Source organism: Scomber scombrus, chromosome 8, assembly GCF_963691925.1.
Source record: "Scomber scombrus chromosome 8, fScoSco1.1, whole genome shotgun sequence".
Taxonomy (NCBI): Eukaryota; Metazoa; Chordata; class Actinopteri; order Scombriformes; family Scombridae; genus Scomber; species Scomber scombrus.
The window spans coordinates 14,020,677-14,046,197 of record NC_084977.1 but is presented as its reverse complement, the minus strand read 5'-3'; the positions used below and the strand labels follow the sequence as shown (position 1 = coordinate 14,046,197).

The 25,521-nt window shown below is 40.0% G+C and overlaps 1 protein-coding gene across 2 annotated transcripts; it reads left to right on the top strand.

Moving 5' to 3' along the window:
* The first annotated feature begins 17,522 nt into the window (after positions 1 to 17,522).
* Positions 17,523 to 20,035, top strand: s1pr3a (sphingosine-1-phosphate receptor 3a). 2 transcript variants are annotated; one of them, XM_062424181.1, is made up of 2 exons: positions 17,523 to 17,715; positions 18,460 to 20,035. In XM_062424181.1, exon 2 carries the CDS (start codon positions 18,550 to 18,552, stop codon positions 19,768 to 19,770), a length of 1,221 nt encoding a protein of 406 aa, XP_062280165.1. In that variant the 5' UTR covers positions 17,523 to 17,715; positions 18,460 to 18,549; the 3' UTR covers positions 19,771 to 20,035. The 2 variants fall into 2 exon arrangements, with proteins under 2 accessions (XP_062280165.1, XP_062280164.1); XM_062424180.1 differs by lacking the exon at positions 17,523 to 17,715 and adding an exon at positions 17,811 to 17,821.
* Positions 20,036 to 25,521: the final 5,486 nt, after the last annotated feature.

Genomic DNA, 25,521 nt, shown 5'->3' with positions numbered 1-25,521 from the left:
CATACATATCTGAGCCCTTTGTCTGTTTTGGTGTTTTTTGTCGCTATAGTTTGTTTTATGAAAATGAATAAACAAAATATATTTTAAAAAGAATGTGTGAGGAAAAGAACCAACTTATTGGCCTCAAAACAAATTGCTTGCTTCCCAACTTTTCCACCTGTCAACACTGTCAATGGTCATTATGTGTCAACAGGTATGGAAGAGAAAAGAGTAGGTTTTGTGCACAACAAAAGGCCAAACCACACAGAGAAAACAGAACAAAGCACATTTGTCTAGAGAGAGACTGTGGCTGCATGGCCTGGATTTTCTATTTAGGGAGCAAGGTTTAGACTCTTTTATGGCACTTTTTATGAATGAATGTCATGAGTTAGTCGTGTAACCCCCTGAGAATGTTTTTGGTGAATGTTTTATGTGTGAGTGTCTGTGTGTACATTTCATGGAGAATGAGCTTGTCTGAATTGACATTCCAGATGCAACAGGTGCATAAAATATATTGTAGGATGTTTTGACAATTTGTTGCACAAGCACTAGAGCACTGGATAAAGAATAAATAGGCTGTACTGTAGAGGACAATAGATGTAAACCTCCTGGAAATTAATCAGAAAAGAAAGATACTGGTGAGACAAAATGGGACTTTTCAAATACCAAAAATCATCAGTCGTATGGATTTACCTTCAACATCCCATTAATCTGTGCATATTACATGCATCACATCTGCTTTTTAAAATTGCTGTATCAGACAACAAATTATTCCATTGGTCCTTCATATATTAAAAATTGTGTGAGAGGTTTAGGTGTAAACTGGGCTGGATCACGACAGTATGTAAAATGTTCATCAACAGGCAGCTCCCCTCACTGAGAGACCTTCCTATTTTTAATTGCTCCCCAGTGAAAGAGTTTTAAGAGGGCCATATGAGCTGGGACACTGTGTTGCCTCCTCTATTTCTACAGGGGTCTTTAACTCAGTGCATGTGTGTGTGTATAAGAAAAGCTGTTCACTAAAAGGGCAATTCAATATTTTTGTAAGTCTTTGTTGGTCGTATACTGTGTGTTTTGACTCTTTTGGGAGGAGAGAGAAGGCTAATTTGTAACAGATTGCTGCCCACAAAATGCACTATAGTTTAGGGTACCAATAAAATACCCCATACAAAACTGAACTGTAGATACAGAGCAAGAAGACAAAAAGGCTGGAAAGAAGGTCTGACATTTGCAGTCATGATATCTTTACTAACAAATCTTAATGTGAGGAAAAATGGGATGATAATCAAACAGAAACTTAAAAAAATAAACTTTGTTTGAAAATTACAATGTTTTTACAAAAAAGTGAGGTTAGATTAAAGTAGCAAATCAATTTACAAAATGATAAAACTCATGGTCCACTTGCCAGTTTTTCCCAGAACTTTCAACCATATCATACAGTTTTCATTCACGGAAGGATTTTGCTTAGTTATACGCACTTTAAGGACTTCTCAGTCATAATGGCATATACGTTGAGCATGAAAATGTATTATTTCCCTTTGAATAGTTTGGCAAATAAACCCAATTTATGGCTCACTTAATAGCTTTTTCCACAGTTTCAACCAATTTAAATCATGGTGAAAAGTCCTCAAGGTCGTATGGATAAAATCATACTGAGCTTTCACATAAACAGAAACATCTTAATGAATTCCATCCACCAATGAGTACTATCTGATACTGTGAAAAGCTCCAGAAAAAGTGAGAAAGTTAGCCTTGAGCTGGGATTGTTTTATGTAAGTACTATTGTAGGATATCAATATTTATACTCACTTAGCTTCAGTCAAAGATACATTGTAAGTTTTGTGAGGATTTTTTAAAATTGGTTTAGTTATTTGATACAAGTACCCTGTGTAATTATTAAGTTGCTATCAAATTACTAAATTATATATATAAGTATAAGAAGATAGTGAAGATGATAAGGAATGCAAATTCAGTCATTGTAATGAACAGATTTCCAGCATCCAAACAGTTCTTCATGTCTTCTAAATGCAGTGGAGACTTACGTACTGAGGGTGGAATATTGAGAAGCATGTGGTGATAACAGAGAACAATTTGTGGTCTATCATTGGAAACTGAACTGAATCATAACCCATGACGCCCTGCTGTGGCAGGCAGCACTACCTGTTTTCTAAGAGATGAAAGGCGGATATGAAACGGAGTTCATGCTTGCCAGATGATTTCAGTTTTAGAATAAGGGCAAATGTTCTTATCTTACTTTATTTGTTACTTTAATCCCACTTCTCGTTGCCTAACCTCATCTTTCTTCTCTTCTCTTCTTCTATACTCTAAAGTGTTCTGTATGTTCTATGGTATCGTTTCTTATTGTAAAGTGGCATTTGAGAACTGATATGTGCCACATTCCAGCATGGCTGTCATTCATTAATCAGCTTGTGGTTTATTAGACCCACTGCAACATTCAGAGCCTCAATGACTGAAGAGAGCAGAAAGTCAAAGGAATGCAGACACACAGAAGACAATAGAAACTGAGGGCTGCAAATATTCACAAATTAAAGTAGTGACTAAAGTGTTTCTTCTTATTTGTATTAACTCATTCTGGTTTCTTACCATTTAGAAAGCATGCTGTTTTATTTGCTTAAAATTTTGTTTGTAATATCTCTACCTGAAAAGAGGATGGGAATTTGAGTACAGAGGCAGCTACACGTGCAGGTTCAGACTTTCCTCCCTGAAAACATTACTAACACACTACTTCCAGGCACTGTAGCCAGATGTTACAGGGTGACAATCAGCTGACAGGCCTCAGCCCAAATGTGGGTTTGTTCCAGAACAAATGTGATTTATCCAAAAACAACAAACTAACTCTTCTGTGAGTTATGGTCATTTGTGTGTGATGGTGGTGGTGATGCATGGGTGGTTAGGATAGCTAAATGAACGGTGATCACTAGAACAAATATTTTATTTAAAATCTGCTTATATTATTACCAGAAAAAACTTCTTGTCATTCTTGTCAACAAGTTCTAAGAGGGATTCATCTTTTGCCTGGAGTCCTGCAAATCTGTGTCTATATGAGTCCCCATCGCAACCACTGAGCTGTCACAAGAGATGGCCACAAACTGAGATGTCGTCCATGCGTCACAGAAAAATGTGATCCCATGGGGCACCATGAATGCCAACATGTGATACATGTTTTAGAATTAAGCTTTATTACTATTTATGACTAATCAAATACAGTTGTCGGTACAGCTATGTCTATCTTACATAACTGGGCCAGGGTGGAATTGTCATTGACAAAAATTTATTTTAAATATTGTCTTGACAAATTTAATAAAAATAGAATACAACATAATATAATAGATTGACATTTGCATATGTTTGAATCCACTTCACTCAAAATATGAATAAATAATCTATAACTTGACTTGAAAGAATATAGAAGTTATTTCCTCATTCCTCAGTTTACTTCCTGGGAGTGACGGTGCGTTTTTTAAGCTTGTCTGGTCAACACTACTTTCTGTTTCATTTCTTCACAGAGCACATGGTCATCAGCAGACGTGGATTCACCACCGCAAATCATCCATGATGACTAAATGATGACCAAACCATGAGACAACATACGCAAAGTTTAACTTCTAAATGCATCTTGTGCTTTCGCTATGTATGATGAGAGTAATATTATGGTTTCATTCTATAAACGAAGTTGTTTATTACAATCAAAACTTACAATTAAGTAATATTTGCAGAAATACTTTTAATGAGGAAAGGCAACCAAATAAACTCAGCAGTAAAGTGCTACTTGTTTATTCAGTGAGTGATGCTGTCTGTGTGAACTGAACATCATACTGTATGTTCATGTAGGCCGTCCTTAACCATGCAGATCACATAATTTCAACATTTAGTAACTACATTTACACTAATGTAAATTGTAGCTCCAAAGTTTGAACTGCACATATTTTTAAATGTGTAGTAATAATGTAATGTATAAGAAATAAATAATGTATCAAAATAAATTTGATTTACAAAAAACAATTGACAAAAACTCCTAAAATTTCTGCTATTTTATTATCAGCTGCTGTATCTTTCCTTGAGCAGTAACCTCAATATGGGATCAACAACCCTAACCCACATTCTTTGCACTTTACATACTGAAGTCAGTTACGAAGGCTCCTGCTGCTCTAAGGCATGATTATAGGTTACCACACTGTAACTACCATTCCACAAGGGGGCAATACTATCCTGTGCATGGCTTCATTCTGAGAACTGAGAACTTAAACATGGCAGCAAACTATTTTCCTACATCTATTACAACAACTTCCACAGGAATCAAGTGTCAACATTGTAAAAACCACTAAGTTTAATTGTATGGTAGTTTATCCTGAGAGGAGTGAGTCAGCATTCCTCTGTTAGTTCTACATATGGTGTCTCTTGTGTCTGACTAGCTCAGATGGAGAAAGAGATTACTATCAGTGCCATGGAGTCATAATTGGGCTAATTTTCAATCTTTTGGCTTTTCAGTTTGGTCTTGCTTTTCTGCAAGCATACTAATACGACTCACTGTCTACAATTTGAATTTTCTGCAATGGAAGAAATGTAATCCTCAAAACCGATGAGTACACAAACACTGAAGCCTACTGTGGTTAACACGGAGTACTTGTAAGACTTTCATTGCCTATTTGCACAGTCATTCCAGTCAGTACCCTCTCTTGTTCATTTACTCAGTTTACACTGGCGTTTCTTTTTCTCTCTCTTTCTCGTTTTCCCACTCCCTCTCTAAACAGGATGTTTGTGTCTCAGCAGGGCAGCCAGCAGCAGACCAGTACAAAGCTGATGATCAGATAGCGTGGCTTTGGAGTGCCCAGCTCTCCCAGCGCTGTAACAGATTAAATGGGATTTAGGGCTTCCATTCGGATTCCCCACTAAACCAAGAGACAGCAAAACACAGGAGGTCATGCAGCCGACAGCACGCTTCCCTCGGGCCGTTGTTGCCTTGACAGTGAAGCCGTCTCTCTGCATCCATGTTTATTTTAAATTACCTCCCACATGCATCAAACATAAGCATGGTCATATGTCTTTGTGAGTCATGCAGTAATGGGGAGAGTATGACAACACAAGTGAGTGGCCAGGAAATGGCCAAAAAGGTCCCTGAGTGTTCCATTAAAAGGAGACAATAACTGAGATGTTTGTGTGCTGATGCCCTGACAAAGATTATTACACAAGCCTGGAAGTACTGAGCTTCTTGATGCCTAATAAATCTGCCTCCATTGATGGTAACATTCAAAGGTGATATCATGAGACTCAGGAGACTTGGGTTTCCGTGTATTGTTCTGTATTGCGTGTGAACTCACCACAACTAATATCAGATGCCTGGGCTATGGTTTGTGGAGCACAGGATCTGAATCATGCACAAAAATTGTTTCATGCATAACAATGTTGCTTAAGTGCAAGTTATACAAGCACATTGTGATGCTAATAGGCAAAAAGTCAAATAGAAAGAGGGGAAACATCTTCAGAATAGAAGGAAAGGTGGGAGAAAATGTGCTAATATTTTCCCCAGCTGTGGCTGGCAGATGATTAATTATTATTTAATAGATGGTAGTGACAACCTCAGGGACTTCAATGTCACTTTTCATAAATTATGGCGATAGTTGAGGATTTAAACTAAAGCTGGAAAACTGCTATACAGTGTTCTCATAACAGTGTGCTCTTTTCCTTTTGTTATATTAATAGTTTGCTAGACTTTTACCATAGAAGAAGAAAACGTCCACATGGAAACAGTGGAGGGCATTTCCTGTGAGACGCATCGAGCTCAAATAAAAACACAGGAGTGGAAAGATGTGTGTGGTTCTGCCCTGTCCTGTTTTAGTTTCTCTCCACCCTCCAACCCCTATATCACTCTGTCTTCTGTGATTCTCTGGCCAAATTGCTCCTTTCCTTAGGATATGTTTGCTATTTTTGGCCCCAATCCACTACATAAGTAGTTCAGGATCTGTGTTGGGTTTGAAACATTTTCAGTTTTTGAAAGGTGTCACTTTTCAAGTTGCTGAAGTGAAAACATGCCAAATGATGGCTGTTGGATAAAAGAATAAACAGAATTCTATTTTGAACCAGAGTAAGGATCAAAGGAGGTAAATCATGCACTTTAAAGTGTTGTCCTCCAATCTGACTGACACAACCGATTCTCTGTTGGTAGGACTTCCCCACGTGTTGTTTTTTTTCAAATATGCACAAGAACCTGAGTGTGAATTGGGCCAGTAAGTGGAGTCATTAAGTCACTGACGCCCAGACACATAGGCCTTTCAAACTGAGGACTCACTGGTTTGTACACACATGTGCCATAGATACAGCACACAACTAGACTTCTGTTTGAATCCACAGCCAATCTGTGGTCATAACCAGCCCCCTTCTACCTCCACACAATCATATGAGCTGGGAGTGGATTCAGACTGTTTTTGAAATGTTACGTCACTAGTCAACGGTCACTGGTTTTCAATGCTGTGTATCACATAAATCATATGATCTTACCACTTAATATTGAACAACATGGTAAACATTTTGTTTATAGGATTTGTTACTGCTGGATTTCTTTGCTAATGACTCAAGTTTCTTCTTACATAAATAAAATAATCCAAATCATGTTTTTCAATTAACTAATTATTTATATAATCATTACTGTACCCAGCTTCAAGTACAATGTAAACAATCCACCTGTGTAGTCTGTGCCTCCTTCAATTGTGATTTTCAACAATAGAAGTTAGTTCATTCTCAAAGTGCTTTTCACTTGCAGTGCTTGAAGGCTATATTTGAACTGAAATTTTCCAAGGCAGAAAGAATGCCAAGTGAGCGAGTGCCTTCATGGTGACGGTCTTGTAGAACTGGCAGTCCAGTGAGGGGTCAAGTCTTAATCTTTTGGTCTACATCCATGAAAAACAATCCATTAGGGTGAGAGCTGCAGAGAAAACATTATTCCCTAAACTCTCAAAGTTCCAATGTGTTTTCGTTTGCTCCATCTTGATAAAATTTTTGTCTTGAAGAGCACCAAAGCCTGGTGTCAAGGTGTGTACCCAAACGGTGCTGGGATATGTCTCAGTGTGGCAGGTTGAAGATGAAATATGTGTGCTGGAGCCAAACACAAACATGAATGCATAAGATAAGATGCCCAGCTCATTTGCCAGCCCTTGCTTTTGTAAATATTTTAACGATAATATCTAGAACTAGGACAATGTTTTTGAAATGTGTTTGTGTCAGAGTGTTTCTTGGCACTGGTCGCTAAAGGTGATGGATGTGTTGGAGACATATGTTCACTTTCCTGTGTTAGTGGTTTGATTGTTTTGGTTTAGACTCCAGGGAATACAGTCCAGAGGTCCACGGCAAGGGCAAGGTTGTAGCAGTTGTGTGTACATGTGTGTGTGTAAGTCTCACTTTAACTCTGTCTGTAATCCTGAGAGATGTTCCGGTGATGTTGGGTTTGTGGTGGTCCAGCCCAAAGGCCAAATCGTTGGAAAGGATGATCTCAGAAAGCAGACAATTCTTTAGTGTTTATACAGAAGGCACATAAACCTGGGACAGACCTGGACCTGACACGCCATTGTTGGCTCCACTGTTTGCACCACTATTCGTTTATTTTTACACCACATTCCCCTCAACATTAACCCTCGTCCAACTCTTTCACAGCTCTCTCCTCTCCCTTGTTCACTTCACACTCCATCAATAAACAACCCATGACCATCACAGCCAACCTTTTTGACCACCGATGAAGCGTGCTGTTGTTGGACCCAGAGCTCCCACAGCACACTGACAGGGACAGGAGGGCAGATGTGGGATGATTGGGTTGGAGGTGAAGGAGATTGCCGTGATCTTAGCAATGTGCTGGACCTTCATGTTCTTGACACATAAACACAAGTAGACCGCAGAACAGCAGGCCTGCAGGGACTATGTGTGTGTGTGTGTGTGAGTCCACAGATAAACTACAATGACATATGCCCGACAAATGCCCAGAACCTCCAAAAATAATGGTACAGGCCAAACCCTGCTATGTGCTGTTGTACAGATGATAATCCCATATGATGAACATTAGCTGTCTTTAGACCTGTTAAATATAGTACAGTACTTCAATAGACTTACTTACATTCTTAATACATAATAACGTAACACTCTGAAAGCAACCATTCTAGACATTTTATTGAAAACACTTTGAAATTCAGTCAAATGTTTAATGTAGAATGTTTACATGTTTGCATCATTATCATAAATGCATGGTTGAGGTTAAGCTAATTTTCGACACTTTGTGTACCGTGCATATACAAATGGGTAACAAATTAAAGTAGAAATCAACATAAAATATCTTAATGAGGTGTTGGGCCACCATGTGCTGCCAGAACAGCTTCAATGTGCCTTGACATTCATTCTTTAAGTCTCAGAACTCTACTGGAGGGATGAACACCATTCTTCCAAAACATTTTCCCTCATTTGGTGTTTTGATGATGGTGGTGGGGAGACTTGTCTAACATGTCGGGCCACAATCTCCCATAGGTGTTCTATTAGGTTGAGATCTGGTGACTGTGAAGGCCATAGCATATGATTCACATAATTTTCATTCTAGCAAACCATTCAGTGACCCCTTATGCCCTATGGATGGAGGCACTGTCATCCTGGAAGAGACCATTCCGATCAGGATAGAAATGTTTCGTCATAGGATAAAGGTGATCACTCAGAACAACTTTGTATACATTTGCAGCGACCCTTCCCTCTAAGGAGACAAGTTGACCCAAACCATAGTAACCAAAATATAGTATTAAGTGCTCAGTGAGTATAGGCCTTTATTTAAAAAAATAATCTATCAATTTAATTCTAATCTGCAAAGTAAATAGCTATAGCTGTCACAAAAAATCACAATAAAGCTTTAGAAATATTGAAGTAAACTACTAAAATCCCTCAAAACTGAATCAAGTACAGCACTTGACAAAATGTATTTATTCACTTTCTACCACTGGAATTATGTACAACCTATTCCCTAGTAGATGGGATTACAATTCCTTGATATTTTACCCGAAAAACGATGCATGTTTAAAACATCTGGCAGGCTTTGCAGACAAGAGGTGTGGTTGAGACAATGACTATAAAACATTACCATGCCAAAACAATAAGTATAATGGCAATGTTAACTTTAAAAGCAAGTCAGCTTGTTTTCTAATTCATGCTATTTACCCATTCATTCATTTAACTTGTTGGGTTTACTTTGTGGAGTTGCCCTGTTTTGGGCCCTCAGTCAGCTGTCACAGTGGCCCTGTCTAATGAGATGTGAAGTGTGTGTTTTTAGCTTTTATTTTGTCCAGTGTGGCTCTGGAGCCAGGGAGCTTTAGTATGGCCGTGCCCGATGGCCATTCTGTCTTATTGTTGTTGCTGGTTGAGCACTCACCATGGTAGCCTTTACTACCTCTGCAGATCTCTATCGAGCCTTTCTTTATGTGGAGCATCACCGTGTCACACAGGCCACAGAGCCCACTGTCAGTTAGAGGCTGTTAGCCTTGCGCTGACTGATTGCCATTCACACAGTAATTCATTCACACACATTCACCATTCCTCCCACTGCGGCAGGGTCACATGCTGGGAAAATACCTCTGCACATATGATCGTGCCCATAACCTCGCTTAGGTCAGCAAAGCATATTTAAAGGTTTCACTAAGTTTGTCTGGTTATGACACTTCTCACAAAGGAGTTTTCAGTTTCTGTTTGAACACATAATGACAGACTGATTCAATGCAGCTAAAAACCCTCGATGTGGTGATTTTAATTACAATGATATTTTGAATAGCATTGGCTGAAATGTTGCATTTTCTAGGAAGTCAAAAGTTATCTGAAAACACAACATAACTCACTGGACTAACAATAATGTGAGACTAGTGGAAAAAACTCACTTTAACTTTCTATCTGATTGTTTTGAATTTTCTTGATAGTGAAAGCAGCCTAAAAGAAAGAGAAATAGAAAATATTAGTGATCAAACAATCATTTTATTAAAGAACAGCTAAGTTCTCTCATTCTCATTTTGATATGATTATGATAGATGTGATTGATTGATTGATTGATTGATTGATTGATTTATATAAATATTATAAATAGTGAGGTGTGATTCCTCTTTATAAAATTATTTTGTATTAAGTTTTTATTTTGTAACAGGTTTGTGTGGTCACTATTGTTGTATACATCTTGTTTAACCTGCATCTAATATTTATTCTTAAGTTACTTTGTTATCTAAAAAAAATTGTTTGACATTTCAGGAAATACCCATATGTGCTTTTTTGCTGAGAGTTAAGAAGATTGGCACCACTCTCTTGTAAACATGAAGCTACTGCCAGCAACTGGTTAGCTTAGCTTAACACAAAGACTGGTATCAGGTGGAAGCAGTTAGCCAAAAGTAGCTACATCTGCCTACAAGCACTTCTAAGAAACTCACTAGCCTTTATCTTTTCTGTTCAATCCAGGTGCAGTGACTTAAGCTAACTGACTGCAGACGTTAACTTCATATTTACTGTACACACATGAGAATGGTATCAGCTACTCTTACACTCAGCAAAGGAGCAAATAAGAGTATTTACCAAAATGTCAAACCATCATTTTATTAAAAAAACAGAAAATTGATGTTTTCACCTAAGAGAATCTCTGGTCTAAGTTACCATATTATGTTCTAATGATTTTTATGTATTTGTGTATAAGCATTCAGCAGGTGTGTGTATAGGCATATAGTACTTCATATATACTGTATATATATGTATGTATTAGTCTTTTTGTTTCTTTACAGTGTATTGTTGTACTGCCAATATTTATTATAAAACTGGCGACTTAGTTCGAAAGACAGTAATGGAGAAAAAGTGTATCCTTGAAAAAGGTTGAAGTGATTCTAAATCTGTACTGATGGCATTTGGAGATGGAGTCTGGTCTGTTTCCGTCAGTGGGTTAGGTCTTTCTCAGGCTCCTAGCTGCCTCTCCTTGGACAGCTGAGGGTGTGGGGCTGGTGAAGGGGAATCTCTGGATGTGGGAGAGATTGGTGAGGTGGGTGTTGGGGCTGGTGGGTGGTGCATGACTGGGGTTGTGGACCAGAGCTCCAAAATGGACTGCATGACTGTTAGTGCTTGCCTTAAGGGAAATGTACCTTTGACCTTTTCTTATAGAACAGCATACAGACACAACACAGCCAGCCAAGATATACAAACTTCCCAAAATAGGATGCACAGTAACGGCTGCATGTTTTCTGCTCTGTGTGGCAGTCAACCCCTTGATGTTTGTATTCTGGTGTGAAGGAGAGACGATAACCTTGTACAAAAACACTGGCACATGCAAGTAAACAGGGCATAGACATGCATCATGCCCATAGTAAGGTTTACGCAAACTCATCTGTGTTGACACACACACACACACACACACACACACACACACACACACACACACACACACACACACACACACACACACACACACACACACACACACACACACACACACACACACACACACACACACTGGATTCTTACACAAGCTTTCCCAGACATCAGAAAAGCTGTTCTGAGAAAATCGGGCATGATTGTTTACTTGACTGAGGTCCAAGTTATTTTTAACAAATTCTGGCGAGGCAAGCTCTTGAAGTCTATTTAGTGTGTTAGCCCCCCTATCGTAAAGAAAATAAATAATGCCATAAAGTTCTTGACATCGTAAGTTCCACATTACCATGGTGACGTATTAGAGATGAGGGAGCTATGATGAAGAGTTCAGACGTAGAGCCATGTTTACAAGCACTCAATGTCACATTGAAGTCCAGAGCTTTATCTCTGAGTCTTCAAAATCTTAAATTGTGATCTTTGAAACTCACCATACTCAGCATACATTTTGCAATGTGAGTGATCTGACCCTTTGTCTCTGATTTTTAATTACCTCCAAAGTACATTGTCAAAAAGTGGCATGTGTTTGGGTCTGAGAGGCCAGACTGTATTCATTCAGGACTTGATACGGACTAAAGATATAAACTTCTTCCCCTTCCTTGCTGATAATTTCTTCCTCTTCCTCCCTCCTGATAACTGTATACAACTGCGATGAAGTCTCTATCAAATCTCATTTCCTTCCATCAATTGCAAATGATCTTTTTCCACATATCTTTGGAGAATAGAGAAATTAAGAGAGGCGTGTTATTTGCCCAGGACAATGCACAGTTAACAAAATGATTAACTTGCCATGGAAATAAATTGTACAGCCATCTTTTATCCATTTATCCTTCCATCTGTGCTTGTTGCTATTTTGAGCTAGATGCAGATAAAAAGGTTATCTAAAAGAAGCAGCAAGGCTGGCCTCAGACAAGCAGTCACCTTGTGCTCCCAAAGAGCTCAGGCCTCTGCTGATAACCCACCAGCAGCTCCACTATATCAAATACACTATCAGCCCTCAGAGTTCTACTCATGACCTCCTACAGAGACGTACCCCATGTTTCATGTAAGAAATATGTGATGCTCCTGGAGATAAAGACAATGTTGCAATGATCTAAGCTTAACAGGGTCTAGTTTGTTGTTTCTTCTCTTGTATCATCCTGCTGAGATTTGCAACAGATTGGCAACGGAATATATGTAAGTAGTAAGTAGGTAAATTTATATATAAATAAAGTTACTTACTTACTTTTTAGAGCAGAGACATCACAAAGGGCTTCACATAAGAAATGAAGCATAAACATACAACACAATAGAAAAATAGAAAAAGTCAAGTCTAAAAAAAGATTTTTAAAGGTGTCTGCAGAGTAACAGGTAAATACTGACAATTAATACTGTGAGTGAGGTAAAAATGTTATTAAAGTATCTATGTTCTAAGTAAGGGGCATATTCTCAACTTTACAAAGAGATTATTCCAGAGTCCGGTGACAAATGAAATAAATGTAGCATCATTGTAAACTTTGGTCAGTTAGAGAAATGTTTTAATCTTCTCCACTGTTCTCTCTGTAATTCCATTTTCTTTCTTACCTCTTTCATTCTTTTTGAAGCATACCATGTGAAGATGAAATGTAAAACAAAGTGCAATCTCTTACACAACTCATGTTTGAAACACCAGTTCAGTGTCCTCTGCATCATACTCCATCTCCTGTCTTGCAGAAGCTCCACTAAGGAGTCATCGATTTTTGCACCTTGCTTAAGGTGTGCTGTGCTGCCATGACATGAAATGCAGCAACTGCTCCAAATCAGAAATGGTCTCTTTTTTTAACTCTTTTTATTGGGATTTTCCAGCAACATGACATATAGTGATAACAGACAGTCAGAAAACAGACATGGCTATACACCAGTATGTCCAAAATCCTCTATGCCCACACCCACCCAAATCAGTTCAGAACCAAACAGGGACAGATGACACATACACACAAACCAGCGTGACTAACGAAAATACGTTTTTTTTTAAATAGAAAAAGATAAATACATGAATAAATAAATATTTTTAAAAATTAGAAATGGTCTTTTAATGTCGGTAGCGTGGCTAGCTTGTTTGTGTGATAAAAGTGTGATAAGTGTGATAAAAAAGAATACATAAAGATAATGCTCCAACAAGGGCATTTGAGGAGTAGATGAAAGATGTCTGTCAATATCTGCTTATAATTACAGATCTGACAAAATAGTGGATCTAACAATGTCAGTTAAAGGTAGAGTCAGTATTTCTGGAGAAAGATTTTTCAATACACAATACACTAATATTTCCTCCCGTTCTACTACCTGTACACTCTGTGTTTGCACTGAAACAAAGACTCTTGTTTCACAGCACTAACTCTGTAGATTGGGAAACCAACGCAATGGCTTGGAGCAGCTGTCTTGGTGAGGACAAGACAGTCTCTCATCTCCAGCACCTGTAAAAAGGTGGGGGAGTACTGGCGAACCAGAGAGAGAAAGACCATGGCCAATTCACACAGGATGTTTTCTCACTGATCAGATATGGTCTCATGGGGACCCTGCATATTTTCATGATACTCTGAGTCTGTTTCTGTTGCATTTAGTGAAGTGAATCTGAGCAGTCAGCTGTTTAAATCACACAAATATTTTGCTGTATATGTGTTTTGAACTCATTAACTGTATCACAGAATCAAAAAATACAAACACTAATTTTTTTCCCGTGGAGCGCAACATGCAAACTATGTTGGTTTTATACATTTCTGCTGTCAGTTAGGCTGGTGAAGTTTGACCAGTTTCTGTCCTCTCTGCCCTCGAGGAGCTGCAGCTGACATAAGGCTGGTCCTGTGGACACTAAAGGCAGGTTAATTGAGAAGTGGGGAGGCTGCAGAGAGGTGGCGAGTGTGGATGGACTATTGCAGGGGCATCCAAACTATTCCACAAAGGGCCATGTGGCTGCAGGTTTTCATTCTAACCAAGCAGGAGCACACCAGACTTCATTCATTTAATCAGCTGATCTCAGTCTATAGACAGCTGATTGTACAAATGGTGTGCTCTTGATTGGTTTGAACAAAAACCTGCAGCCACATGGACCTTTGGAATAGTTTGGACATGCCTGGACTATTGTGTTCACATGAGACAATTTTTTTCCTGCTCCTGATGTGTGAGAGGATTCCGCCATATTTCTCTTCTGGTCGTTGCCTTGGTAATGCACGTCCATTAATTTGGGGGCGGAGCTTCTGTAGGTGCACAACCTTTCTCCAGAATGACCGCTGCTGTAGAGCTGTAAGGTTTGCTACTGGAACTAACTGGTGCCGCAACAAAAAAACTCTTTATCTATCTCTATCTCATATTAAAATAGTATGTGGTTAGAAATTTCTCGTAGTATTTCAGTGGGTGTGGGTAAATGGCAGGAGGGCAGTGGGGTGACGGCCCAAGAGGCCTTCCTTTTCCACCACTGCAGCTCCTCCTTTGTTCCCATAACGTTTTGCATTCCCAAACACATAACTCACCACCAGGGCCTGCGTCAGAGTGCTCTGTCTCACAATGCTGCACAAGTAAACACACAGCTGCCACACACACATGCACCACACACAAAGATGCGGAAACACACACCAACAGCATCACCATTACACAAACTTTTACCGAAAGGCACCAAGGCCATTTTTTCACGATGACCTGTAGCTACATTTCCTCCTTTCAACACAAAACCAATCATCCAGGAAGTCTGCATCCAGTTTGCAACAACACACAGCCAAGGCTTTTGGAGGTGTTTTCATATGGTTATGAATGGGTTGTCAGAGGGTTGGTACATCGCTTGCTGCTCAGGGTAAAGTCAACAGCTCTGGGGGTCATTCATTAATCTGCAGTCCCTGGACTGACATGTGCAAGAAGGCCAGACAGGCTATAACTCCTCACAATCAGTGATACCAGAGGGACAGAGAGAGAAAAAAAATAAGGGGAAAACTGTCTGCTCTGTCGCTCCTCAGTCTCTTGTCTCTTTCCATCTCCCCCTCTTTTTATCAAAATTTGTTATACTGTCGGCCACTGTTAGCCAGCACTGTCATCCATCACAATCTCAATTTCTGGCCTTTTCAGTGCTATTCTAGCGTATTTGATCCAGCAAAAATAAAGAGTGCAAAAACAAAACAAAAAAACATATGGACAGTTTGGAAAACATAGCCAACACTAGCAAAGAGAAATGAAAAACATAATGTAACATTCCTCTTTTTATTTTCTATTTATACACATCAGTAATCACCTTTGACCAGGTGCAATGAGATTGATCAATACAATTTTGAGAATATATACACTTTATCTATCAAGAATAAATCACATTGTCACAATCATTTCATGAGAAGAAGTAAAAAATATTGTATTCCAACTTTATGGGCGACAGTATATAAATCAAAGACTAGAGATAAAAGACCAAGCTCTGCACCTATTGTCCTCTTTAATTCAAGTCTAATTTGTTTCCTGCTCCCAAACCTTTTTTTCCCCTTTCTCTCAAACTCACTCTCAACCATCCTGTTTTTGCTTGACCTCCTGGTCAGCTTTCTCTCTCTCTCTCGCTCTCTCTCTCTCTCTCTCTCTCTCTCTCTCTCTCTCTCTCTCTCTCTCTCTCTCTCTCTCTCTCTCTCTCTCTCTCTCTCTCTCTCTCTCTCTCTCTCTCTCTCTCTCTCTCTCTCTGTCTTTTTCTCCCTGCCAGGCTGAATGTGAACCATTTCTCTCCCATGGGTGTGTTACGGTACCTAAAGTCAGTGACCATCATGTGGGAAAGTTATAATAAAATGCTTGGCGTAAACACTCAATGAGAAGTAACAGCCCCTACCATCTGTTTCCAGCCATTGCACCATCCAATGGTTGGGATAACTGTTCTTGGAAATGTGCATTTTGATTTTTAAAAACAATGAACAGCCAGCTCAAAGCAGGCTTGAAGAGGAGGGTTCAGCAGGCCAGACACAGTCCTCCAGATGTGGTTTCTCTCTTGTGTTCTTCAAGTCAGTTGGCTCCTATAGTCATACATCACCTGGTCTCTCTGTGAGAAAAGTCTGATTGGTACCCACTGGGAACACTGTGGAATTCTAGGGCAAGTTTTGTATTTATAGTAATGGTTGACAGAGCAAATCCGCCGTTTTCAGCAAGAGTCTCATATCGTTACACATGACGAAATAAGAATTACTTGACATAATTGCAATCTTTACTCTGCTGGCCACTCAGTAGTTGGTGGAGGATCAACTGTTTTTGCAACATCATGGGCTGCAGATGAGACCTCCATATACCTTGTTGTCATATTTAGCCTCCGATACTCTTCTATTCTCCTTATCTATGGTATATTTTTCATTTTAACACCATGTACATATAAGGAAAAGGAATGTGTGACCCAATAAGCTTCCCATCAATTCCAGCTTATAACTTGTTTTTAACCAAAAATAATGACTCATCAAATCACAGATAGAAAAGCATTATAAAATCAGTGGCTCTACCAGTGGATGGGCGTGAATCCAACAGGAAGGGAAAACAACACATGTGAGCTTGTGTTGTTTAATTAAACTGTTGATGACAGAATCTAAACCTTTTTTGGGCATTGTTTCTAAATGGATTGAGAAGAAATATCTGGTTGAGAATGCCAGAATTTATACACCAACAATGTAATGTACAAGATATGAAGTTGATACTGGTGCAGTCCAGATTAAAACAGTAGGTGTAAAACAGATAACAACTTTAAGGAACACAAGAAGCCTTGGGGCAAAAAACTGTAACATGTGTTGGGACAAGTAAGTGCTGCAATTTTATGACGCTGGAACAGACAAATTAGGTGTTCTTGTCGATACAGTCAGCTGCTCTCTGTTCATAGAGGACAAAAACAAAACTCTTTAACCTACACCTGAAAAAACAATCCAATCAGTCAAACTCAGTGTACTGCTTGTTTGAAATGCAAAGCACCAACATAAACACGACGTGTGTCTGACCTCTCCCCTGACTCACAATTAATGGTGAAGAAAAAAACCTTAATTGGAGAGGTAGGGATGATCCCGCCCCAGTGGCTGGGAGGGGTGAGCGGTCCGAGCTGTAAAGAGTCTCATAGTGCGGAGAGGACGCTGAAAGTTCAGGACATCGTGGATGTGTGGAGGATTGTACTTCATTGATATGATACTTTTTTTTTTACGGGCGAGGACAAGATATGGACATTTGACTACACGTCGATTATACTTTTTGGCATCAACACATTTTGTACCAGCGCAACTTTACGCAAGAGATAAGAACAACACGTCTACCAAGTTCTGCAAATCTTTCCACACCGCCAGGATGTTTAGATGAGGCTAATAACGCCGAAAGGTACGGCAAGTTTCTGTAGCTGGAGTGAGGGATGAAGAAAACAAATACTAACTCTATACTTTGCATGCCAACTTTTCCAAAACAGGACCGTTACTCAAACTCAAGAGTAGGTATCTTGCTTTCATTAAACTTGTGTTACACATTTTATTTCATATAGAATATACACATTTTAAGCAATATGGAATAGCCCGTAAGCATTTTTAATAGTGTTAAATAGTTGTTTATACACATAATGAGTTTAATTATAAGAAAATCCTGTTCATCCGACCTCAGGATTGCTTGTACCCTGAAGCGTAATATCAGGGTAATTTTACATTGACTTTTATCCATGAGTCACACTACTTTAGCCAGAAATTATTGTATTAAGTAGTCAAGTTATAGGGTTTATGGCATACCCTTTATGAACAGCAATAACTACCACAGTTGGCTAATAGTAAAAAAGAACTTACAATGTAAAGGCTCCTCTTTATTTTAATGTTATATCCATAGTCTGCTTTAAATATTGTGGTACATATGTTCTAAGTGCTGCTGCTATCTTGCCAAAGACAGTTCTATGAGAGATTTTTAACTTCAGTAATGCTTTTTCCTTTTGTTTTTGAACATGGCTTTCCTTTCTTAAGATTATTCTTATATATGTCACTTAAATTAACCAAAACGTGTAAAAAAGTAACCTTTTTTTTTACTTTAAAAGTGCTCGAAATAACTTCTAAAAGTAAATTTTATCCCCAAACATTTGATTGGCAGGACCTTGAGGAGGCCATATGATGTCAGTTGTATCACTGCCAGGTTGAGAAGTGTCCAGTGCTGTGGCGCCCTCTGCTGTGTGACTGAGGAATGCCAGGAAGGGCAGACAGTATGGGGAACATAATTGAGGAGGGGATGAACTCTGTCATCGTCAGCCACTACAACCACTCAGGGAAGTGGGACCGGCCTCGTAGTAGCGGGGCTTGTAAGATGGCTGTGCTACTCTTCATCTGCGTGCTGATTGTCCTGGAGAACGTCACGGTCCTCCTTGCTCTCTGGAGGAACAAGCGCTTCCATAGCCGCATGTACTTCCTCATTGGAAACCTGGCACTGTCAGACCTGCTGGCTGGTGTGGCTTACGTGGTTAATATCTTTACCTCAGGACGCAACACATTCTTCCTGACACCAGTGCAGTGGCTGGCCAGAGAAGGGAGCATGTTTGTGGCCCTTAGTGCCTCCACATTCAGCCTTCTTGCCATTGGGATTGAGAGGCATATGACTATGGTGCGTCTGCGTCCATGTGAGACAGCAGGTCGGGGGAGACTTCTTGGACTGCTGGCGGCCTGCTGGCTTGTGTCAGTGCTGCTCAGTGCCCTTCCCAGCCTGGGCTGGAACTGCCTGAACAATCTGGCCTCCTGCTCCACTGTGCTGCCACTCTATGCTAAGAGTTATGTGGCCTTCTGCATCAGTGTCTTCAGTGCCCTGTTGGTAGCCATCGTCATCCTCTACATCAGGATCTACCGCCTGGTGACCTCTAGCGGCCGCAGGGTCAGCAGCCGGCCTTCAGAGCATTCGCTGGCCCTGCTGCGGACTGTGGTTATCGTTCTTGGAGTGTTTGTCATGTGCTGGGCCCCTCTCTTCCTCCTGCTGCTGTTGGATGTGGGTTGTAGCCCAGATAAGTGTCCTGTGCTCTACCAGGTGGACTGGTTTATTGCCCTGGCTGTGCTCAACTCTGCCCTCAACCCTCTCATATACACTCTGTCCAGCAGGGAGATGAGGGCTGCCTTCTTCCGGCTGCTGTGCTGCTGTCAGACCAGCATGGAGCACACTGGCACAGCTATGGTTGGCAACCCCCACCTGGGCATTGTCATCCCCACAGCGGAGAACAGCAAGACCAGTATGGGTGGAGGAGGGGACAGTGGGGCAGGCAAGACTACGCTGAATAGAGGGAGGATTCCCACACCTATGAACTCTGAGAACAAGCATGGAGACCCTTCTGCCACTGCTGTGCCCCACCCTTCTGGGCCTGCAGACCTGCTCTCGGCTGTGCTCGTGAAGGCGGGGGCGCTGCCGCCCCTCAGCAAGTTCTGAGTGAAAGCACCTTAAAGAGGCCTTACAGTCACAGAACTGACACAGCCCTGCTATCAGCCACCTTTTGTTTATGCACTATGGCCAGTGTAGTATGGATAAGATGAAGTAATGATGAAATAGCTAAGACATTCAGTTGGAACCAAATAAATCCAGATTGTAGATTAGAGTACAATCAAGATCATTTAAAGCCACTGTTTACAACAACTCAGCAATATTACTCAAAGTACCAAAGTAAATGAAATGTTGTGTTTGTCTTATACAACAGTTTAACATTTAAAATCTATGAAAAATAATAGAACAGCTTCATAGACATGGACTAAAGAAGCCCCAGAATACATTTCTTAGCTGTCTGTGAAACTATAGTCTTAATAATGCTTTAAACAACAACACAGCATCATTAACTACGTTAGTGTTGTGGCTGTCAATGTTTGGTTTATTTGATTTTTTATTGAGCAGAAAAGATCAAATTTGGGCACTTTTTATGCATGTGCTATATGCACGCACTCTTACAACACCCACATTATCCACACCTTGACTTGGTAAACTATTTATTTTCTGTGAAAACATTTGTCACCTTATAAACTGTTAAGGTATACTTTTTGCTTTGTGTGCATAAAAATCGTCACGGTACTTGGACTTTATTATTGATTTTGTTACGATTTTAGATGCACTGTGAGAAAAAATGACACTAAAGGTTTGCTGTCAGACTCGAGGCCTTGTGAGGCTAACATGCTCACTACACACCTGGAAACAAAACTGTTGGATGAAGGAAAATACACGATACAACCTGCTACTATAGGATCCTTACCACTAATGGGGCCGAAATGTAAAGTTTGTCCTGATGGTGGCGTCAGAGGAGAAGTAATCTTGTTACCTTATTAAAAAAGGGTTCTGAATATTGTGGCAGTTATAGAACTTGAGACATTACCGCTGTACTCATCACCACATGTGGTTTATCTTTCATTACACTAAGCTCTACTATGTCAGCATCAGCTGCACTGGGAGCTGAATTAGCGTGGCTAATAACTACACTTATGGACTTTTTTGCTTTTCATCAGCACATCTAGAAACCACTCACACATCAACTAACCACTAGTGAATAGGAGTGTTGGATGTGAATTATTTAATGGTAGTAGACTGTAAATGACATTTCTGCCTAGGGTGGTGTAATGCCTGATACCATTATATATAGCAAATAAAATAAAATCCTATTCCCTTTTATGAGATTTTCACGTGTCATGTTGTGATATTAAATCAATGACTCGCCCACTTTCAATCCTCTGCCTCTCATCTAAGCTCACAGTCTATGCTGATCCTCTGCATAGATACAATTACATGAACAGTGATATTGTGTGTCAATATGTGTCCCTTTGTGTGTGTGATTGTGCCCCTTTTTCCTCCATATGAATGAAGGATGTTCGCTCATATTAGTCTGCTGTAGGTTCTTATTTAAACACAAGTCATACATATATGAATGCAGAATTGCTCTAATTTGTCAGTTTATCATTTGCTATTCAGAAATGTCATCTGACTTAACCAGCTCCACTGATTAATATCCTAGTGAGAAACTGATTGATTCTCTCTTATTCTAATTCATAGGTAGACTTGGGTCAGGATTTGGGTCAGACAGTTATGAATAAAGCAGAGAACTTCTTAAAATGTATTTTAACTGGGGGTTTTTGGTCTGGGGAGGTCAGATTGCATCAATCTATTAATCTCACTTTTAAGAGCTTCCTGTTATTGTGAAATATGTCCTGCAATTGTAGGAATTCTAAATGAATGAGGTAACCAAACTGTTTTGAATAGATAGTCATAGATTGACTTGATGCGTTCAAACAAAAAGATTTACATATGTGGCATTTTGTGGTAGGAATTCTGAGAACTGATCAGACACTCTTCAATACTTCCAGAAAACCTGTTGCAGTGATGATTGCTTTGAACTGAACTGATGGGCTGATAGCAGCAGAGCTTGTTGTTCATACCACATTGCATAACAAAGACCAGACAGGAGCTGACAGACTGGCATTTCATGCTCACCTCAGTTTAAAGATGTGTCTTTGCTAAGCACCTCCAGTTCTGATGGAAAAAGACAGCGAGGATGCAATACCAGTTGAGCATCTCCAGCTTAAAGGTCACCAACTGCTTCCTGTCAGAAATGTTTGAACGTACTTTCCTGAATTAGCTGGGGATGATGGTGGCCTTGTGCCATCTGGAACATTAGGAAATGTCAAAATGTTGAGCTGTGTATTGAGTATAGTCATTTTCAGTCCATGAAACACTCTCCCTTTTTGCTCCTTTTCCTTCCTGTCCAACTTGTTTTCCTCTTCCCCCTTAACACCATTATTATCCTCATGCAAATTAAGTTTGATTACAATTTTCTGTTGTCTCATTCAAGAAAATCACCTGGAAATCTATGTTTTTCTTTAGTTATATAGATACATGCAAATCTAAAAAAAATAAGTATAATGAGTATGATAGAATTCTACAATGCCAAAAGTTTTAAAAAGGGTTTTAAGTGTGAGAGATTTGTTGACATTCTCTGACTCACAGGCTCAGCAGACTCGCAAATTAAATCATGTTTGATTTCAGTCATCATCTAGACAAAGAGAAAACAGCTCAAACATGTTTAGTATAAATGAACAAATCCCTTTTCATTCACATTTTCCTTTTTGTGTCATCAAATTCCCTTTCTCCAAACACCTGAAACAAACCCATTTGCTAACTGGGTCAAACACCTTAATAAATCATGTTAACTAAATAGCCGTCACCACTCTTCTTTGAGGATTTAGGCATGGTGGATTTGTGTCATTCTCTGTGCACAATGCTTATTTGCATATGACTAATGTGAACACGACAGAGGACAAGAGAATCACACCACCCCCTGTCATCATGATCCTGGCTTTACACTGCTAGTGTGGTGAGGAAATGTGTATCCATGTGTGTGCATTTTTCTTTCAGACAGACATGTGTATGTGTGCATGCATGTGTGTGTATATTTGAGAGAAAGAACAAAGACTCCATCTGGTCCGAACCACTGAATGTGCCAGTATGAAACACTTCTGTCATCCCCAAGTCCCTTTTTTGAAGCCACTCAGAGGTGGAGTGGGGCCAGGCGGAGAGCGGCGAGGGGTCCTATTTGAGGCTGCCGCTCACGCAGGGAGCCCCAGCTGAAGCCATTCTCTCCTCAACAGCTGAGTCGTGCTACTCTCACCAGAGAAGACACGCACACACACACACACACTGTCCAGAGTGTAATGATTTTTCTTCCCTAGCATCACCTCCACAGATCTCATTCAATGCAGTGTAATTACACGTGGAACAAAGAAAGTGAAGACCCAGGCAGACTTTGGTGATAAGCTCCTGGGGATCCGAGGGCTGAGGGCTTTATCCAGGGAGCAGCTGTAAGAAGGTTGGGGGGATTGAAGGCAAAGGTGGGAAGATGTCTGAAGGAGCTGGCTGAGATTTGGATTGGTGGACACTCCCCTTAGCATCCCCCTCCACAACCCACTGCCCTTAATTGTCTTATCTAGTGTCACATAGACTCAGTGGACTCAATGAATCATTTCAATGTCTCGCCTAAATCATTTTTATCGCTTCTTTCTTACGCACAACTTTCCACATCCTTCCAGCAGACACCCTTGGAACACAATCTTATCATAAAGGAATCCATGGTCTAATGTACACCATGTAGGGCTGCAACTCATGATTATTACTGGTTGGATCATTTCATTTTTGATATTTCTCAAAGCTTATTAAGACATCATTAAATTATTTATTTTGTCCGAATAACAGCACAAGCTACAAAGATTCTCAATATGTAAATATTTTAACCGAAATGTTAACCTTAATGATGACATTTTTGTCAAAACTGTCATGGAACAACACACTGATTTATCAACCACTTCTTACAGTAACTAATCTGTTTAGTAGCATGAAATGATTTAAAATGTCAACTTCTATATCTGTTACCAGCCTTTAAATGCCATGCTATCTTGACACATAGGTGGCAGAAGTAGATAAGCAATCTCTTCTAAATTCTTCCCCTCTTCCCAAATCCCCCCAAAACAGCAGCTGCTTTCTCTCCAAACCATCTCTGATTGCAGTCTTCTGGCAGGGCCTGATGGCATGCTCACACCTGCTACACTGACCTCAAATCTATCTCTTCCACGCCTGCCTGCCACAACTGTAGGGATTAGCATGTCTGGGATAGGGGATAAGTGAGAGGGAGGACGGCGGCTTTTAGTCTGATATGCGTGTCCCGGCCCTCACTTGTGGCATTGAGCGTGTGTGCACAGCTGGCTGATTCCCTGCCTCTGTGCATGCAAGGAGCTTGGAGGTTTATGTTGGGTGAAAGAAGCACTGGAGGTGGGGGAAACCCATGATAAACCTTCAGTGTGGATAAGGATTTAAAGGACAACGTGTATGCTTCAACAATGTAGCAGAAATCAAATTGGGAAGAAAATATTAACAGAAACTTAAAGAAACAAAATCATATCTCTTTCAAACAGCAGCTTCAAACATTGACCCCCCCTGTACAAGTTTTAATTTAATCTTTCACCTTTGATGGCCTTTTAAGATAAAAAATTCTGTCTTGACAGAAAAATGGGCCAAATGGTGGCATATCCAATAACAGTAGGTGTTCCCATTAAAAGGATGACTTGATGAGTTCATTTTATGTCTTAAATCTTACTTTTCTTCATCTTGATCTCAAGATCTGTTTAGTTACTGTTCTGTATCTTGATGTATATTGATGACTAATTGTTATGGAATTGTTTGAATTTCCTTTTTTGTAAGTGCTTTAACGACTTCTGCTCAGTGTTGGCTTAAATGATGATATCGGATGTTCATTCATAACCTTGGACTTCAAACAAGCCTGTTCACAGAAATTTGAGGTGCTCCAAAAAAAAACCCTAATGACAATTATTGGGTCGACTACATTTACTGGAAGATTGTGTGAAATAATAAAAAAGCTACTACTGTTTCCAAGGTCAGAAATTCACTTTCATCTCTATCTCTATTGAACACCTTTATTTATATGTGCTTGTTAATCTCTCAGGTGTGTGTGCGTGTCTCCGTGTGGTCTCTGAACACGTTCCCTGGCTCTGTGGCGATCACAGGTGTTCATTCCTCCGAGCCTGTCTGATGGATTAACAGCTGCCGTCACCGCATAATCGGTGACGCCCACCACATCTGACATTACACACATTCTGATTCTGATATGACAGCTGAACACACACACTTACACAATCGCATTCGCACATTTCACAATTTACAAGCACAGAATTGTTGTATAATGCTGAAAATTGTTTCAACCTACACAATCTCATAAAAATATGACTTCATGAGCATAACAGAAAATTGGCTGATATAAAAATTGCAAAATCCCAAAAGCAGATACAAGGTAAGAGCGGTACAAAAGGCAAAGAAATGTGAGTGTGATATTTGTTTGATTTTTACATGCTGCATTGCCACTGCCGTTATTATTCATATCTCTTCCCGGGGGGCCTTGTTTGAAAAATGGGACTATAGCAGCCCCCCCTCATGTCATCATCTTTCGCTTTTACAGTCACAAACACACACACACACACACACACACTTGTTTGGAGTTCTGTTGGGGAAGTACAGCCAGACAGCGTCCCCCTTCTCCTCCTCCGTTTCCCCCCTTCCTTCATCTCTCCCCCCCTTTTTTCTCTTTCTCCCCAATAGAGAGTGATCCAGCTTGTCTCCACTCTCCGTCACGCGGGTAATCAG

Excerpts from the sequence above, each read along its gene's own strand:
- s1pr3a (XM_062424181.1), top strand. The coding sequence starts at position 18,550 with ATGCCAGGAAGGGCAGACAGTATGGGGAACATAATTGAGGAGGGGATG.